At 27.6% G+C, this 21,001-nt stretch overlaps 1 protein-coding gene across 1 annotated transcript; it reads left to right on the top strand.

Moving 5' to 3' along the window:
* The first annotated feature begins 550 nt into the window (after nucleotides 1-550).
* Nucleotides 551-1,120, top strand: LOC104880259 (uncharacterized). The gene has a single exon (XM_010656464.3). The coding sequence runs from the start codon at nucleotides 741-743 to the stop codon at nucleotides 1,014-1,016; it is 276 nt and encodes a 91-aa protein (XP_010654766.1). The 5' UTR covers nucleotides 551-740; the 3' UTR covers nucleotides 1,017-1,120.
* The last annotated feature ends 19,881 nt before the right edge of the window (nucleotides 1,121-21,001 follow it).

Raw genomic sequence — 21,001 nt, forward strand, 5'->3', positions numbered from 1 at the left:
TGAGGAGCATATGAGAATTTTTTATACTTGCCTTGCACCGTTTAAATTTTTTATTTTATTAACAGGGATGAGAATTGATTTAAATAAATAAGATGGGTTAGGATGGGATGACTTGTCTTGAACTTGACCCATTGCTACCATGCTTCTAATCATGTAAGTATTGTATGCTCTGAGCTAAATATATCATCACGATATTAATACTCGTTACATGATTAAAAATAGTCTATATATATATATATATATATATTATATTATATTATATATCGGTAATTTTTTTTATGAGATGTCACAAAAAACATAAAAAAAATCCCTTATTCATGAGTATAAGTACGTTAATAGTAGAATCAACTTTTAGCCCTAATCCATGTCTTAATCTGCAAGTTTTGACTCCATTTCATATACTTGCAAGAAAATCAACACTTAGGTCTCTCTTTGTCAAAGTCTTAAAAGGCGGCCAAGCTCCATTCTTTACTTAGTCTATAAACAATTAGAAATCATTTTTTTCTTTTACATTTCCAGTCATACTAGCAACGTCCCAAAATGGTGCCAAAAGCATATGCATTTTTTCAGGTAGTAGGAAGCATCTCACCTCACCTTTCCAAATTATATTTGACCACTCCATTAGCCATTTCGTCATGAAATATCAAGTTGGTCTCTCCTATAAATACACGCCTATAGATGAGGTCTCATTCCATCTTACCTAGACAAGTCTTCCCGGTTAGAAAAGAAGGCAAGCCACAATGAACAAGGCCTCCGCGTCTCATCCCCACCGCAGCCAGAGAGCTTCAGAAGAAGAACAAGAGAAGAGAGCTGGAAATTTTCAAGAAAAGAGAGCCGTGAGGTCTCATGCCATGGAGAAAAGCCCAGTAACCGAAGTGCAGGGGCTGGAGAGGAAGCCATCGGAGGACATAAACGCAAGCGCGGATGCTTTCATCAAGAGATTCAGGCAGCATCTGCTGATCCAACGCCTGGAGTCGATCGAGAATTATGAACAAATGTTAGAAAGAGGGCTCTGAAATTCTCTGCTTCATAGTATTACTGTTTGCGTCAGTTCATTATTGAATTGTTATGTTAATTTGCTGTGATTTGTTTCTATGCTTTAATGAAATTGCAATTATTATGTGGGGTGTTAAATTAAATCATACATATATAGAAGTACTATTTGATATGCCCTTCAAGCTTTTCTTTTCAGCAAGGTAAAGAATGACCAGATTTTTGTTACGAGCAAAGCATCCATCTACTTGCTCACATTAATCCGGCGATGAAGATGCCTTAATCCAAGGGAAAGATGCCAAGGAAATATTAGAATTATGTAACATTTTTGTTTTCTAATACACATACTGGGATATTGGAATCTGCCAGCCTCTCAAGGGGAAGATAAATAAGTCTATAACTTGTATGTTTGAAACCCTATTATTATTATTATTATTATTTGGTAAGCCACATCACACTGGATCAGGCACAGCCCATTGCTTCATGGGCATGGCTGCAGGTTGGCTGTCTTGTCTGTCAAGTTTCGATCCCAAAGCCCTAATAATTTATCATTAAAGTTTAACTACTTCATTTTTAGTATTAGCAAATACCCTTTGAGTCATAATTAAGAATTTTATATAATCAAGTTTCATTAATCCTAATCCTGATCAGCGGATTGATACATGAACTTAGGATAAGGGATATATAAGACCTGTTTAAAAACGAGTTTGAAAATATTTTTATTGGAAATATTTTTAATGAAAGTTTTTTTAAAAGTATTTTAAAGATAATTCCTTATTAAATGTTTTTTCAAAACTACTATAAATATTTTTTTTAAAATTTTTTCGAAGTGTTTTTAGAAGAATTACCTATCAAATGTTTTTTACAAAACATAAGTGATTTTTTAGATTGTTAAAACTGTTTTTAAATTTTATCAAATACCTAATTTAAAAAAAAGTTTAATAAAAATATTTTCTAAAATCACTATAAGACGGATTTGTTTTCTCTAAAAGTGTTTTTAAAATAATCACTTATCAAGTGTTTCTTCAAAAAACTTTATAAGTGATTTTTTTTAATATTATAAGTAATTTTTAAAATTTTTAAAAGTATTTTGTAAATTTTAGCAAACATTTAATTTTTTTTTTCAAATGTATTTTTTAAACTAAAAACACTTCCGAAAATTACTACCAAACCAACTCTAAATATACTTTTTTATTCACCTTGTAATTATAAAGCTTGATTATCCTAAATTCTCATTTATATTTTTAGAATGGTGGTATCTCATCATCTCATACGTTTACAACGAAAAGAAATCACCCTTGCCAAATAAAGTTGTTTTCAGCAGGACGTCTGAAACAAATGTAAAATTTTTCATATTATAACCTCAAAATTTTACATAAATACAATATGAGAAAAGCAGAATTTAAATATAAATGTTAATCGAGATCTTACAATTTCATGAATTTCATAAGCCTACAAATAAGGGGGATAGACTTGAAAGCATTTCCAAAAAAGAAAAAAGAAAAAAGCCCCAAAGAAACTCAAGCTTTTATTCTTGATTAATAGAAAGAAAAAGTGAGTTTTCACGCATTCACATGAAAATAATCATAAAATATGAACTTTTTAAAAATAATTCTAGTTTTATACACTCACGGATCAAATATAGTACTTAAAATAGTTAAATCTAGTATCTATATTATTAAAATGTGATACCTAAATGGTCAAAGATAATACTTTTAATCAAAAAGTACATGAAATGTTAATTATTTTTAAATATATTTTACAAATTTGAGTTTCTATTTTATGGTTTTTTTTTTTAATTTTATGAGCGTATGAAAACACACTTTTCCCTCGAAAGAATAACACGCAATGTTATGAGAGGGAAAGAAGACCAATTTTCTTAAAAAATAAGAAAAGAAATTAGAATTTCAAAATTCATTTTATTTTTATATCAAAGTGAAATAATCTAGCAAACCATTTACTTCTCGAACATATCAATATGAATTAATTACTTAGTAATGATATTAAATCATCCAACATAATTCCAATAAATCAAATAATTATTTTTACTCAAACATGGGTGGCATCAAACATATTTTTATACATTGGTGGAGTCTGAAATGTGAGGAAAGGGGGAGTCCAACTTCAAAAAAATTTGTTTCAGGTATGTCTTCAACATGCAAATTTTACATCGACCATAACATATGTCATAGTTAAGTAAAAAAGGTAAATATAATGGGAGAGTTGTGTTTACAGGCTGTTATATGGGAAATATATGGTTTTGGAAACCCATATAACTGAAATATGAGATTTACTTGGTAATGAGAAAAATATTATGTGTTTCATGCACTATATACTGTTTGTATTTGTATTTTCGAAATTTCCTCTCCATACCTCCCTGTCAGCAACCATCACTAGTCAAGCCCACTGTCACACGCAACATGTTTCACATTACCCCTTGTTTCTTTCCTTCTTTAACCCACCCCACCTCATTTGTTTTTATTTTTTCTATTTTTTTGTTTTACACTTTTAAGTTAAAAAAAAAAAAAAAATAGGGGGGAAAAATATTTGTCTTAAAATAAAATAATTGGAAGATAAAACAAAAAGAGAAAAAAAATAAAATTCTAAGAAATAAACTAAAAAGATAAAAAAAAAAAATGAATTCTAAGAAAGAATTTGACACTAGGATTTATATATTATTGTTTTTATAATTTAATTTTAATAAATATAGATATAAATATCTATGGAAAAAATAAATTATTTTTAATTATTTTATTTTTAAATTTCATTTAATTGGTTGTTAAAAATAAATAAAAAATTATAAATCGAGATGCAATATGTGTATCATCATTTATTTTATATCATTGAATATATTTGAATTAAATATATTATAATTTTAATATTAAATATATCTTTAAGTTGAAAATATTATTACCATATGTTATAATATTATTGTCGAATAATATTTAATGTACTTTAATAATTAATGTATACTTATAAAATTCATATTTTTTTTACTCATATACGTGATATTATTGTTGAATATATCAATAAAACAATTTTAAAATGTTGATTATTACTTTTTATATCATTTAAAAAAAATTTCTCCAAAATTTTGTCTCAACTATATTTTGTGTCAAAATATTTCTCGATATATCTATAAAATTGAGTTATCGATATATTCACCAAAATCGATATTTTCATTATTGGTTAGATTTTATAATGATTTTATTTTCAATCATGCTACCTAGTTAAGATTATTTATTTATTTTCAATGGTAAATGATTTATTTTATTTATTATCATTTATATTATGAATATAATGAATTTAAATTGGTATAATATTAAGATCTATTATTAGATAAGATTTTATAATTTTATTTTTATTTAAAAAAAATCTAAAACATTATCTAAGGGATTTCCTTTATTGTCAATTAAATTTGTCTTATATATATATATATATATATATATTTGAAACTTATATGACTTATTCTACAATTTTTTGAAATTCTTATGACCAAAATTTATGTGAAAAAATATGTTATAGTTTGAAGTTAGGCAATTTTTATTTTTACATTTTGTTGCAATAAAATCATGTAAAATAATTTATGAAGCGAAAGCTATGAAAATGAATAATAGATATCATTTACATATTTTTATAATAAAAAACATTAATATTTTGTATATCTATGGTCGAAAGTTGTACATAACAATATTTTACAATTATACAGCTAAAAGCAATATAAAAAAATATTTCAAAATCTAAAAATATGCAAATATTCCATTTGACTGTAATAAAAAAAAAATTATATAATTAGAAGTTATGAGAAAATTATTCTCTTTTATTTTTATTATTAATTTATATTATGGGATTTTAGTATTACTTTTATTTTTAGTTTAGTTTTTTTTTTTTTATGCAATTATAATTAAATAATATATGTAGAATTATATAAACAATAAATTCTCTTACCTTGTAACTTAGAGAACAATATAATTAGAATAAGTTTTTAAAACTTGAAGCTATTATCTTATATATTCGTATAAATTTTTTTGTACAACTCCTAGTTTAAAGCTATATAAATTTTATATATTTTCATAACATGAAATTATGAAAAAATTATGTGAAACTTTCGTTTTTGAATCGAATTACTGAAAATTTTAATTTGTTATAATTCAAATTTGATTTGATTGTCAGCTCATTATTATCTTTAAGTTATAGAATTTGAAACTTCTAAAATTGTACATTCCATATTATGAAAAAATTATTACTTTTTTTTTATTTAAAAAATATATGCATATCTCGTAATTATTAGTTTTGTGCTTATAATATAAAGTAGATTTATTTTAAAATATTTGTCTCATATATTGTATGATATATACATAACGGGCGATGGTAATATAGCTCAAGTAAATTTGATTGCAAACTCTTAAAGAGATAAAATTAGTGACGGTAAATTTATGTCACTAATGATATAAAATTTCTTGTGCATGACATTTTATATTCTATCAGATTCAAAAGAGTTTGACATGATGAACATGATTCATAAAGTAAATAATAACATATCAACACATTATAAGTCATGTAGATATATATTATAAAATCAGAAATTTTTATTTAATGACTTATTTGTTTATAAATGTGAAGGGTATTATGACGTGTTGTACAAATTATTATTTTGATGAGACAAATTTTTTCATCATTAGAGGGAGGAAGCCAATTACAAGAGAACGATGCGTATTTTGTATTATGTTTTTTTTTTTTGTTAAACCTTGATAAAAATTTTTATATTATAAACTTTTATTATTTTATCTTTTTAATATTTTTCAAAAGATGTATTAAACGGTATGTATTAAATTAATTAAAATAATAAAAATATATTTAATCATATAGCTACATCAAATTGTGACCCTTAGACCATGCCATTATGTGATTCTTTTGTGTGGTCAAATGGTTTACCTTTGATTTTTTTGGACTGTACCTTAGGTACTACCTTAATAGCCCTTTGGTACCACCTTAATCCACCTTAGGTACTACCTTAAGGGACCTTAGGTACTACCTTAGTTAAAGTTGGGTTCTACTTTTCCCAAGCCTCAGAACTTCCTTTGTGACCCTTAGACCATTTCATTATGTGATTCTCTTGTGTGGTCAAGTAGTTCACCTTTGGTTTTTTGGGACTATACCTTAGGTACTACCTTAAGGGACCTTAGGTACTACTTTAGTTAAAGTTGGGGTTTACATTTCCTAATCCTCGGACCTTCCTTTGTGACCCTTAGACCATGCCATTATGTGATTCTCTTGTGTGGTCAAATGGTTCACCTTTGGTTTTTTGGGATTGTACTTTAGGTACTACCTTAATAGCCCTTAGGTACTACCTTAATGTACCTTAGGTACTACCTTAAGGGACCTTAGGTACTGCCTTAGTTAAAGTTGGGTACTACCTTAGTTAAAGTTGGGTTCTACCTTTCCCAAGCCTCGAACCTTCCTTTGTGACCATTATACCATGCCATTATGTGATTCTCTAATGTGGTCAAGTCGTTTACCTTTGGTTTTTTGGGATTGTACCTTAGATACTACCTTAATGTACCTTAGGTATTACCTTAAGAGACCTTAGGTACTACCTTAGTTAAAGTTGGGTTCTACCTTTTCCAAGCCTCAGACCTTCCTTTGTGACCATTAGACCATGTCATTATGTGATTCTCTTGTGTGGTCAAGTCGTTCACCTTTGGTTTTGGGACTATACCTTAGGTACTACCTTAGTTAAAGTTGGGGTCTACATTTCCCAATCCTTGGACCTTCCTTTATGACCTTGAGACCATGCCATTATGTGATTCTCTTGTGTGGTCAAGTGGTTCACCTTTGGTTCTTTGGGACTGTACCTTAGGTACTACCTTAATAGCCCTTAGGTACTACCTTAATGTACCTTAGGTACTACCTTAGTTCAAGTTGGGTTCTACATTTCCCAAGTCTCAGACCTTCCTTTGTGACCCTTAGACCATGTCATTATGTGATTCTCTTGTGTGGTCAAATAGTTCACCTTTGGTTTTTTGGGACTGTGCCTTAGGTACTACCTTAATAGCCCTTATGTACTACCTTAATGTACCTTAGGTACTACCTTAAGGGACTTTAGGTGCTATCTTAGTTAAAGTTGGGGTCTACATTTCCCAAGCCTCGGATCTTCCTTTGTGAGCATTAGACCATGCCATTATGTGATTCTCTTGTGTGGTCAAGCGGTTCACCTTTGGTTTTTTGGGACTGTACCTTATGTACTATCTTAATAGCCCTTAGGTACTACCTTAATGTACCTTAGGTACTACCTTAAGGGACCTTAGGTACTACCTTAGTTAAAGTTGGGTTCTTCCTTTTCCAAGCCTCAGACTTTCCTTTGTGACCCTTAGACTATGCCATTATGTGATTCTCTTATGTGGTCAAGTAGTTCACCTTTGGTTTTTTGGGGACTGTATCATAGGTACTACCTTAACTTACCTTAAGTATTACCTTAGTTGAAGTGACAATTGAACACAGTCCCCAAAAAACTAAAGTGGAACCAATTGAACACACTTGAAAACCACATCATGACATGCCCTAAGTGGAACCAATTGGGGACTATGTTCAATTGAAATTGAACTTTAGGTAGTACATAAGGTAGGTTAAGGTGGCACTTAAGGGCTATTAAGGTAGTACCTAAGGTACAGTCCCAAAAAACCAAAGGTGAACCACTTGACCACACAAGAGAATCACATAATGACATGGTCTAAGGGTCACAAAGGAAGGTCCGAGGATTGGGAAATGACATGGTCTAAGGGTCACAATTTGATGTAGCTATATGATTAAATATATTTTTATTATTTTAATTAATTTAATATATTCTGTTTAATACATCTTTTGAAAAATATTAAAAAGATAAAATAATAAAAGTTTATAATATAAATTTTTTTTTATCAAGGTTTAAAAAAAAACATATAATACAAAATATGCACCGTTCTCTTGTAATTGGCTTCCTCCCTCTAATGACGAAAAAATTTGCCTCATCAAAATAATAATTTGTACAACACGTCATAATACCCTTCACATTTATAAACAAATAAGTTATTAAATAAAATTTTTTGATTTTATAATATATATCTACATGACTTATAATGTGTTGATATGTTATTATTTACTTTATGAATCATGTTCGTCATGTCAAACTCTTTTGGATCTGATAGAATATAAAATCTCATTCACATGAAATTTTATATCACTAGTAACATAAATTTACCGTAACTAATTTTTATCTCTTTAAGAGTTTGCAATCAAATTTACTTGAGCTATATTAGCATCGTTTGTTATGTATATATCATAGAATATATGAGACAAATATTTTAAAATAAATCTATTTTATATTATAATCACAAAACTAATAATTACGAGATATGCATATATTTTTTAAATAAAAAAAGTAATATTTTTTAAATAAAAAAAGTAATATTTTTTTCATAATATGGAATGTACAATTTTAGAAGTTTCAAAATTCTATAACTTAAAGATAATAATGAGCTGACAATCAAATCAAATTTGAATTATAACAAATTAAAATTTTCAGTAATTCGATTCAAAAACGAAAGTTTCACATAATTTTTTCATAATTTCATGTTATGAAAATATATAAAATTTATATAGCTTTAAACTAGGAGTTGTACAAAAAAATTTATACGAATATATAAGATAATAGCTTCAAGTTTTGAAAATTTATTCTAATTATATTGTTCTCTAAGTTACAAGGTAAGAGAATTTATTGTTTATATAATTCTACATATATTATTTAATTATAATTGCATAAAAAAAACTAAACTAAAAATAAAAGTAATACTAAAATCCCATAATATAAATTAATAATAAAAATAAAAGAGAATAATTTTCTCATAACTTCTAATTATATAATTTTTTATTACAATCAAATGGAATATTTGCATATTTTTAGATTTTGAAATATTTTTTTATATTGCTTTTAGCTGTATAATTGTAAAATATTGTCATGTACAACTTTTGACCATAGATAAACAAAATATTAATGTTTTTTATTATAAAAATATGTAAATGATATCTATTATTCATTTTCATAGCTTTCACTCCATAAATTATTTTACATGATTTTATTGGAACAAAATGTACGTATATATATATATATCTATATAAGACAAATTTAATTGACAATAAAGGAAATCCCTTTAGATAAAGTTTTAGATTTTTTTTAAATAAAAATAAAATTATAAAATCTTATCTAATAATATATCTTAATATTATACCGATTTAAATTCATTATATTCATAATATAAATGATAATAAATAAAATAAATCATTTACCATTGAAAATAAATAAATAATCTTACCTAGGTAGCATGATTGAAAATAAAATCATTATAAAATCTAACCAATAATGAAAATATCGATTTTGATGAATATATTGATAACTCAATTTTATAGATATATCGAGAAATATTTTGACACAAAATTTTGGATAATTTTTTTTTAAAATGATATAAAAAGTAATAATCAACATTTTAAAATTGTTTTATTGATATATTCAATAATAATATCATGTATATGAATAAAAAAAATATGAATTTTATAAGTATACATTAATTATAAAAGTACATTAAATATTATTCGACAATAATATTATAACATATGGTAATAATATTTTCAACTTGAAGATATATTTAATATTAAAATTATAATATATTTAATTCAAATATATTCAATGATATGAAATAAATGATGATACACTTATTGCATTTCGATTTATAATTTTTTATTTATTTTTAACAACCTATTAAATGAAATTTATAAATAAAATAATTTATTTTTTCCATAGATATTTATATCTATATTTATTAAAATTAAATTATAAAAACAATAATATATAAATCCTAGTGTAAGATTCTTTCTTAGAATTTTTTTTAATCTTTTTAGTTTATTTCTTAGAATTTTATTTTTTTTTATTTTTTTCTTTTTTTCTTCCAATTATTTTATTTTAAGGGTATGATAGTCATTTCATATCTCAAATCTAAATACTCAAAATGCAAATGACTCAAACAATAGATGATAAATTGTTTACAATTGGTTCATGGATTTATACAATCCCATAAAGATTGTAGTGTATTATCGTTTAATTAGAGGAATGACTTGTCTTGACCATAAGGATGGTGTTGTCACGATGAGTGCACTAGTATGTATGGTTACACATTAGATAACACTTATAGTGAATCTAGACGTAAGGTTTTCGGGTTGTCATAATTCATTAAACTATTATGTTGCATGAACTCTCAACCCAAAGAGGATATTGAGCCTGTGTTGGAATCAACATGAGGCTTTGACTTATGGGTGAGAACCTAAAGTGGTCATATATTCCATACGAATTGGGTCACTATTGATAGAAGCTAGTGACAATAAGCATTCTCAATATAGACATCATTATATCTCATAGGATTGAGATAAATTGTCTCATTGGGTGATCTAAATGACACATGATAATAAAATTTATGGTAACAATAATTTCGTAAGTGGAATTTGACATATACTCTTTATGAGCTAAAGTATGCTAGTTGATCATATAATAGGAGGATCTATAACTTAAAGATTAGAGAGATCATCTTGATAGATTGATGCAACTATCATGTTAGATTACAAACACCACTTCATGGGGAGTTTACATGCAATGAATAATAAGTTACAGACCCAAGCTTTAGCTTATTGTAATGTCATAGGATACTGGAGTATAATTGACTCTTTTTTGGTGGAGTATTAAATCAACTTCATAATTAGATTCTAAGGAAGCCAATATTTTCCTATGGGTCCTAGTGGTCCTCGCTCTAGCTTCTATTTCATGGTGACATGCTATATTTGAGGAATTTGGGTTTGTAGTTCATATGTGTGACGACACTTTAGTAAAAATGCAAGGTTGCATTAAATCTTATGAACAATGATTTTGAATTAGTGGTTTGGGCTAATTAATTAATTGAAGCCTATAGGACTAATTAATTAATTAAGACTTAAGTAGACTGGATTAGCTCAATCAAACTCAATTTGGGTTTAAGTCACTTAAGCATTAGGAGAACCCTATATAAACCTCCTTAGAGATTTAAGGTTTAAGCTTTTTTTTTGTGCATTTTCCATGGGAGAGAGAGAAACCCACCATTCTTTGTTGTCAAGATAATGGAGGGAGAAATCATGTGGAAGACCTTTAGGTAGACGAGTTCTACAATAACTATGTGGTTTCAACTTCTTCGTTGGATGGGATTCGATTTGGAAACATCCAAATCATATGTATGACACTTTAACCTCTAAATTTAGATCATAATATTATTTTTGATATCGTATGATTCTATTATGTTTGATCTAGAGAAGCTTAGGATATAATATATGCACCATGTGAGATTTAAGACAAGGGAACAAAGTAATCTTAGGTTTTTAACAATTGATATTAGAGCCCTATGTTAGGTTCATACATACTAGATCTTTTCTAAGATGTGCTCACATCCATTTTGCAAGGTTTTTCATTTTCATTCTATTGCCTAATGAGATCTATGAATGATGTTTATTTGTTCTTATGAATGAATATAGATAGATGTGATATTTGTTTTTCATTCTCCGAATAAGGTTGTAAGCTCTGCATTTAGGAAAATAGAATTTTTATATTTGTATGTAAAAATCATTTTTGTTTATAGATGGATTGTAAGCTCCGTTTTGGTGGAGTATAGTATTCTTCATTGTAAAAATCAGATTTTTGTCCCTTTGATGACCTAAGAAATAGAAGATTACCATCCAAAGTGTTCAAAAACATCCTTGGTGGAGAAACCCATCCAAAAAAAATAAGTTTTTCAATGGAACTAGAAAAAATGGAAGTGCTCAAGCACTTATATTAGCCCTCACACAACCTGCAACCTTCACATGCTTAAAGGTGTCAGAAAATTTGGGTGTTTGAGCACTAGAGATGGCTTATTAGCATTTAGCGTAATATTTTTTAGGTTTTTTTTTCTAACCCCATATTTGGTTGCAAGTATTTTTGGTAATTTTTGTGATTTGTATTTTATCCAAATTTATTACTAATTATGCAACAAGGGCCCTGAGAAAATATTTATTTAATTATTTTCTTGTTTATTTTTATGCTATATATGTTTTTGGTTGATGTTTAGCATAAATTGGATATTTTGGTATTCTTAAGAAAATAAACTTTCATGCAATTTTTTCAAAATAGATGAGAATGTATATGATTAGAAAATCTTTTATTTTAGAAAAAGATGAGTTGGAAAAGGATTAAGAACTCTCTTTCCTTTTTAAAATTAATTCATAGAGATTCAAATTTTATTTAAAATTTTCTCAAATCTTGGAGATTTCTAAAAATAAAATTATTCCTTAAGGAATAACTCTCAATTTTTCAAATGTATAAAATAAGATTTTATTTTATTTTATTTTGCACAAGATTCCTATTTAAAGAAAATAAGTTAATTATAGGAAATATATGATAGATAATTTATAATTACTAAGGTTACCAAAATAAGTATTATAAAATAAAGTATTATTTATTCTTAATAATTTTTCATGAGAAGTAGGGGTGTAATCAAAACTGAAAAAACCGACAAATTGATCCAAACCAATCAAAATCAGTCATATTGATTCAATTTTCAAAAATAAAAAAGGTTGGTTCAGTTTGAGAATTTTGAAAATTGATCTTGTTGATTTGGTTTTCGATTTTCTTGTCTCATAATCGATAAAAACCGAACCAAATTGATATTCTAAAACTTATATATAATTGTTTGATATTTGATTTTTTTTTTATATTAGATTCTATTAAAGCAATTCATTATCTTTATATTATAATCAAATTAATTCTAAATGCATTTAATATATTTTTAACATCAAATCCAAGTTGATTTCAATTAATTTTAAGAACAAATTAGACTTAGGGCTTATATAAACTCAAATTAATGGGATTTAAGCTTAAAACAAACACAAATCTATAATTAAGTTTAGGACGAAAAAATGTTATTAAGTTGGGTCAAAATTGATCCATGAAAACCGAACCAAACTGACCTCAAAAGGCTTGGTTTGATTTAGTTTTTTCATTCAAAATCTGGTTGGTTCAATTTTTATTACATATAAAGCCAACTATATTGATTTAGTTCATTTTTTAATCTATAAACTGATCAGATCGACCTTATTTACACCCCTAATGAGAATTATGTTTTCGAATATTATTTATCTAGAAGTGGATATTTCTATTTTTGGGTTGCTATTTGCTTTTGAAACTTTCCTATTGTCATGAGATAGGTTGTTCTCTAGGCTTTCCCCTCAAGAGAAGGAGAACAATACCTATGGTAGCCTTCTAGGTTCTTCTTCCTCATAAAAGAAGGATAGTATCAACTCCTTTAAGCTCTCCCTTGATAGAAGAATGACTATGTTTAGATAAGGAAAATTCAAGGACAAGGAAATTTAGAGCAATTTTCATTTAGAACAAGCGTTCTAATTTATGTAATAAATAAAAATTTTGGAAAATCTCATGATAGAGAATTTATGATAAGAAGGGTTACCAAAATATTTTTTTATTTTTTATTAGTAATTTAATGGAAATAAAATATATTAAAAGTACCATCCAAAACATAGTCAAATAAATATTTTTGGAATTTTTTCATAAATAATATTTTATCTATTAAGGAATTAATAAATATTATATTCTTGGTAACTTTAATAGAATAAATTATTATAAAAATGAGATTTTATAAGAAGATTTATTAAATTGAAAAGTTATAAGAATAATGAAAGTAATTGTTATGAGGATTTTTTAATATGAAAAATTAAATGATAAGGTGCTCTTAAGATTTTGAAAGTCCCACAAATTGGTAATTTCCTTATTACACTAAAGTTTCCAATTTGAAAAATAGATACTATGGAATTTTCATTAGAGATAGGTATTATCAAAATACTTAATAATTTGATGGAAATAAATTTATTTGAAAATATTTCCTAAATAAAATATTTATTGATTGGAATTGTTTAAGATAAAGAGATTTTTATTTATTTATTTATGAAAATAGATTTTAAAATTTGATAGTAGATATTCTATCGAAATTTATTTTTGGAATAAAATGCTATAATAGAAATTTTAAAATTTTTAGATCACATTATCCTATTATACTAAATTTTCAATTAGGAAATTAATATATTTGAAAATTCTCAAAGAAGATAATTTATTCATCAAGGTAATTACTAACGTTTTAAAAGGCTTAATTGATTTAAAATATTAAATGAGAGAGGGCCCTAGGAAAGGTCGCAACCTTTGTTGTTGAACCCATCTTGATTTGGGTTCATCACCACCCCACTGATGGGGTCTTCACTTGGTGACATTGATGTTAAGGTCAAGGGTTATTCACTTAACTTAGATATGAAGTGATTGAATCACCCATCGCTAATTCCACTTGCATAGTCTAAGGGCCAAACTTTAAGGTATGTTGATATTTCATTAAAAACTTTCCATGGTTATGATAGAAAGATCATTTTGAGTAGGTTTATAACTAGTAATAAGGTCATAACCTACCTACTGTACGCTTGATTCTTATGATACTAGAATACTTTGCAAAAAGATATGTAGTGCTAAGAGCATTACATTGATTCTTATGATACTAGAAAACCTTGTAAAAAGATATGTAGTCTTAAGAGCCCTACATTTTTTGCTAAACTATTGTTTGTCTTGAATGCTCAATTATATTAAATCCATGGTTGTTCTCTTTTCTATAGATATCATGTCTATTTGTTATCACTTTCTTTCTCACATTGAACTACACCCAACTATTCTTTTGAACTGAACAACTATTTTGGATTTAGTAACTAATACCATAGAAGCTAATTGAAGTGAAACTAGCTATTCCTTATGAACAAACCTAGTAGGAAGAAAGAGTGGTATATTAAATGTGATATAAGATGGATAAGAGAACCAAGTCTCTCATATTTAGATCTTTGGATAATGTGTTGTGATAACAACATGTATCATTACCAAGGATTTTGAATTCTCTTTTTATTTTTTAAGGTTTATTTGGTGCTAAGGGCAAGTTAGCTTTGATAAGTTGTCTTATGGATTATTATGAACACTAAGTTTTATATGATCATAGAGAACTTATTAGATTCCTTCGAGATGGTTAAGAGGATTCTTAAAGATTATGAAAATATTTATATGAGAGTCAAGGGTTCTACAGGTTCTCCTATCAAGAAAAAGAAGAACATCAAATTAAGAAAGTTTAGGAGAAGAAATAAGAAAACAAGCTAAGAGGTAAGCAGTTTCTTTGTGCCCTTCTAGGACACCAGAAAGGGAGTGCCTAGTTTAACTAAAGAAAAAGGAAAGTACACATTCTCATTGTTGAATATACGGTGGTGGATTTCACCAATTATTGTGGATAGATTCTAGGCCACCTATTTGTAATTCTTTATAGGTCTTTTTAATAAGTGAGAAGGTTGCATGTTGAGATTGTACTTACCTTAGTTTTAGTTGCAAGGTTAGTTGTGCAGATATTATTATTATTATTATTATTGTGACTATTATCACTTTGCCAAGTAATGAGAATAGTCAAATCTCACTAAAGGAATGAATTTAGCACCAATCAAACATAGCTTCTAACGTGTAGGGGGCATTTTGATTAAAGGATATTTCAACCTATGAATCTTGTGTAGGTGGTAAAATGAAACATTGCTCTTAAACAAGTGAAAACCTTCATTCCCAAGTTTAAAAGGGAAGCTAACAATGTTAGGTTTTGGCAAAGAAATTAAATTGTGGGAAACTAACCACTTCTAGTAGGACTTTGTCTTGACTTCCCTCTAAGACAAAGTTTTCATTTGGTTTTATGGTTTAGATCATAAGGAATTCTTTTCCTTTTGAACAATGTCATACAAAATTGACAATCTTTGTAATGATACTTTAGTTTCTTATAAACTAACATTTATCATTCTTATATTCCTTCTTTTCAACTTTAAAAGACTCATTGATGACTTACATGATGAACTAAATGAGAACGTTGTTGATGCAACCTTCTTTTGCACAAACATACTAGTCAATTTATTAATATTCCACTTAGATAATTCATTTGAAGTAATCGATATTATTTTGGAAGCAATGAATTGAGTATGAATTGTGATAGAAAACACTCATGCACTTTCATCCTTGAATCCTTAGCGTTGTTGCTAGGTTTGTTGTCTCAAGGATGTGCTCATGTATGCCACGTGAACTATCAAATTTCATGTTGGTAAACTTGGCCATATATCTTAGCAAGAGACTTATAATTAGTTTAGAATGTTTTTTGAAATTTTTTATAAATTCCTTACCACTTTCAATTTTAGGAAGAGTAGTCTTGATATTTGGTACAAAATCACTAGCATAAAAATTAAACTTAATGTGTTTGAGTTTTCGTAAACCTTATGGAAGACCCTTTCTCCACTTCTAGCTTTCAATCAACAATAGCAATAACTTTCTTAGTTGGATGAAACTAGATTTGTTCACATTAGTATTAGAAATTTAAGTTATTAAATAAGGAAATAGAAGAAACACCTATGAGGAGAAACAATATTGATAGGTACCGTAAATTACAACAAAATATATTAAATTTATGGTTTGGGTGCCAACTTTAAAACATAAAACCATAAATTAGATCCAAGGCATACATCAAAAGAAAAAAAATAAAAATAAAAATACATAGAGCTCCACTTTGGATGATAATGCAACACACAACATTAAGTATTGTGATACAAATTTTGTTCTACTTCATTTGATAACTAAATGCACATTCGGCAGACATGTTTGCTATCTTAAGATATACAAAACAAATCTAATAGGGTAATATCAATACTTTACTAATGTTTATTATTTATAGAAATAATTGGTCTATGTTGGCCAATCTTTAAACATCTTCTAAATAATCAACTTTAGTATACCAATGATACATTATGTCTTTTTCATTTATAACTATTAACAATTCATGGGCAACCCAATATTTTAAATGTAAAAGCTTGATGTCTATGAATTTTTCGGGTTTGGTCACTTTGATGACTAACAAACTAACTAATTCTTGTTAACTATAGTCTATAGCCAATTCACCGGTAATATATACTTTTGAATTTAATTTTTCTTAGCCATGGATGAGTCATGGGTTAACAAGATAAAGCAAATATATATACATACATACATACATATAAGCACACTATAACAAAATGGAACTTAAGGATAGATGTTAATCTAAATCTTAGGACTTTATGATTTTTACAAACCTAAAAAATAAAGGTAGTATACGTACCTTGATCCATAGGTATAGACTTGGAAACACAATTTTCTAGAAGCCAAATGAAGAAATTGTATCTCTCTCTCTTCCATGCCCCTGAGCTGCTTTTTATAGCATGAAGAAAGGGCCAATTTTCTTCAATAATTAAAATTCTACTTTCCATCAAAATGCAATTATTTATCAAACACTTCACTTACACTAAAGGATCAACAACACCAGAAACACCCAATATTCATCTATGATATGCAAGAATGGGAAAATGATATATGCAAGAAGATTTTCAAAATCCCATAAACTGGTAATTTCCTTATTACACTAAAGTTTCCATTTTGAAAAATAAATACAATGGAATTTTCATTAGAGATAGTTTATCATTAAAAGGTATTATCAAAATACTTAATAATTTGATGGAAATAAATTTATTTGAAAATGTTTCCCACATAAAATATTTATTGATTGGAGTTGTTTAAGATAAGGAGAATTTTTTTTTGTATGAAAATAGATTTTAAAATTTGATAGTAGATATTCTATCAAAATTTATTTTTGGAATAAAATACTATAATAGAAAATTTAAAAATTTCAGGATCACATTATCCTATTATACTAAATTTTCAATTAAGAAATTAATATATTTAAAAAATTTCAAAGAAAATAATTTATTTATCAAGGTAATTACTAACGTTTTAAAAGACTTAATTCATGCACTCAAAATATTAAGTGGGAGAAGGCCTTTGGAAAGGTCACAACCTTTGTTGTTGAACCCATCTTGATTTGGATTCATCACCATCCCACTGATGGGTTGTACCCTATGGTGGAAGCAACCACCCCACGGATGGGGTCTTCACTTGGTGACATTGATGTCAAGGTCAAGGGTTATACACTTAACTTGGATATGAAGTGGTTGAATCACTCATCGCTAGTCCCACTTGCATAGTCTAAGGACCAAACTTTAAGGTATGTTGATTTTTTGCTAAACTATTGTTTGTCTTGAATGCTCAATTATATTAAATGCATGGTTGTTTTCTTTTTATAGATATCATGCTTGTTTGTTATCACTTTCTTTCTCACATTGAACTAAACCCAACTATTCTTTTGGACTAAACAAATATTTTGGATTTAGTAAATAATACCATAGAAGCTAATTGAAGTGAAGCTACCTATTCCTTATGAACAAACCTAGTAGGAAGAAAGAGTGGTATATTAAATGTGATATAAGACGAATAAGAAAACCAAGTCTTTCATACTTGGATCTTTGGATAATGTGTTGTCATAACAACACATATCATTACCAAGGATTTTGAATTATCTTTTTATTTTGTAAGGTTTATTTGGTGCTAAGGGCAAGTTAGCTTCGATAAGCTACCCCAAAGACTATTATGAACACTAAGTTTTATATGATCATAGAGAAGTTATCAAATTCCTTCGAGATGGTTAAGATGATTCTCAAAGATTATATATGAAGATGTTTATATGAGAGTCAAGGGTTCTTCAGGTTCTCCTATCAAGAAAAAGAAGAACATCAAATTAAGAAAGTTTAGGAGAATGAATAAAAAAACAAGCTTATAGGTGTAAGTGATTTCTTTATGCCCTTCTAGGACACTAGAAAGGGAGTGCCTAGTTTAACTATGGAAAAAAGAAAGTACACATTCTCATTGTTGAATGTACAACGATGGATTTCACCAATTAGGGTGGATAGATTCTAGGAGAAGGTTGCATGCTGAGATTGTACTTACCTTAGTTTTAGTTGCAAAGTTAGTTGTGCAGATATTATTATTATTATTATTATTATTATTATTATGACTCTATTATCACTTTGCCAAGTAATGAGAATAGTCATATCTCACTAAAAGAATGAATTTAGCACCAATCAAACATCTAGCTTCTAAAGTGTAGGGGGCATTTTGATTAAAGGATATTTCAACCTATGAATCTTGTGTAGGTGGTAAAATGAAACATTGCTCTTAAACAAGTGAAAACTTTCATTCCCTAGTTTAAAAGGGAAGCTAACAATGTTAGGTTTTGGCAAAGAAATTAAATTGTGAGAAACTAACCACTTCTAGTAGGACTTTGTCTTGACTTCCCTCTAAGACAAAGTTTTCATTTGGTTTTATGGTTTAGATCATAAGGAATCCTTTTCCTTTTGAACAATGTCATACAAAATTGATAATCTTTGTAATGATACTTTAGTTTCTTATAAACTAACATTTATCATTCTTATATTCCTTCTTTTCAACTTTAAAAGACTCATTGATGACTTACATGATGAACTAAATGAGAACGTTGTTGATGCAACCTTCTTTTGCACAAACATACTAGTCAATTTATTAATATTCCACTTAGATAATTCATTTGAAGTAATCGATATTATTTTGGAAGCAATGAATTGAGTATGAATTGTGATAGAAAACACTCATGCACTTTCATCCTTGAATTCTTAGCGCTTTTGCTAGGTTTGTTGTTTCAAGGATGTGCTCATATATGCCACGTGAACTATCAAATTTCATGTTGGTAAATTTGGCCATATATCTTAGCAAGAGACTTATAATTAGTTTAGAATGTTTTTTGAAAATTTTTATCAATTCCTTACCACTTTCAATTTTAGGAAGAGTAGTCTTGATATTTGGTACAAAATCACTAGCATAAAAATTAAACTTAATGTGTTTGAGTTTTCGTAAACCTTATGGAAGACCCTTTCTCCACTTCTAGCTTTCAATCAACAATAGCAATAACTTTCTTAGTTGGATGAAACTAGATTTGTTCACATTAGTATTAGAAATTTAAGTTATTAAATAAGGAAATAGAAGAAACACCTATGAGGAGAAACAATATTGATAGGTACCGTAAATTACAACAAAATATATTAAATTTATGGTTTGGGTGCCAACTTTAAAACATAAAACCATAAATTAGATCCAAGGCATAAATCAAAAGAAAAAAAATAAAAATAAAAATACATAGAGCTCCACTTTGGATGATAATGCAACACACAACATTAAGCATTGCGATACAAATTTTGTTCTACTTCATTTGATAACTAAATGCACATTCGGCAGACATGTTTGCTATCTTAAGATATACAAAACAAATCTAATAGGGTAATATCAATACTTTACTAATGTTTATTATTTATAGAAATAATTGGTCTATGTTGGCCAATCTTTAAACATCTTCTAAATAATCAACTTTAGTATACCAATGATACATTATGTCTTTTTCATTTATAACTGTTAACAATTCATGGGCAACCCAATATTTTATATGTAAAAGCTTGATGTCCATGAATTTTTCGGGTTTGGTCACTTTGATGACTAACAAACTAACTAATTCTTGTTAACTATAGTCTATAGCCAATTCACCGGTAATATATACTTTTGAATTTAATTTTTCTTAGCCATGGATGAGTCATGGGTTAACAAGATAAAGCAAATATATATACATACATACATACATATAAGCACACTATAACAAAATGGAACTTAAGGATAGATGTTAATCTAAATCTTAGGACTTTATGATTTTTATAAACCTAAAAAATAAAGGTAGTATACGTACCTTGATCCATAGGTATAGACTTGGAAACACAATTTTCTAGAAGCCAAATGAAGAAATTGTATCTCTCTCTCTTCCATGCCACTAAGCTGCTAATAGCATGGAGAAAGGGCCAATTTTCTTCAATAATTAAAGTTCTACTTTCCATCAAAATGCAATTATTTATCAAACACTTCACTTAC

The sequence above is a fragment of the Vitis vinifera genome, chromosome 9, assembly GCF_030704535.1.
Source record: "Vitis vinifera cultivar Pinot Noir 40024 chromosome 9, ASM3070453v1".
Lineage (NCBI taxonomy): Eukaryota > Viridiplantae > Streptophyta > Magnoliopsida > Vitales > Vitaceae > Vitis > Vitis vinifera.

What these genes read in the sequence shown, in the direction of transcription:
- LOC104880259 (XM_010656464.3), top strand. Translation starts at nt 741, where the DNA reads ATGAACAAGGCCTCCGCGTCTCATCCCCACCGCAGCCAGAGAGCTTCA.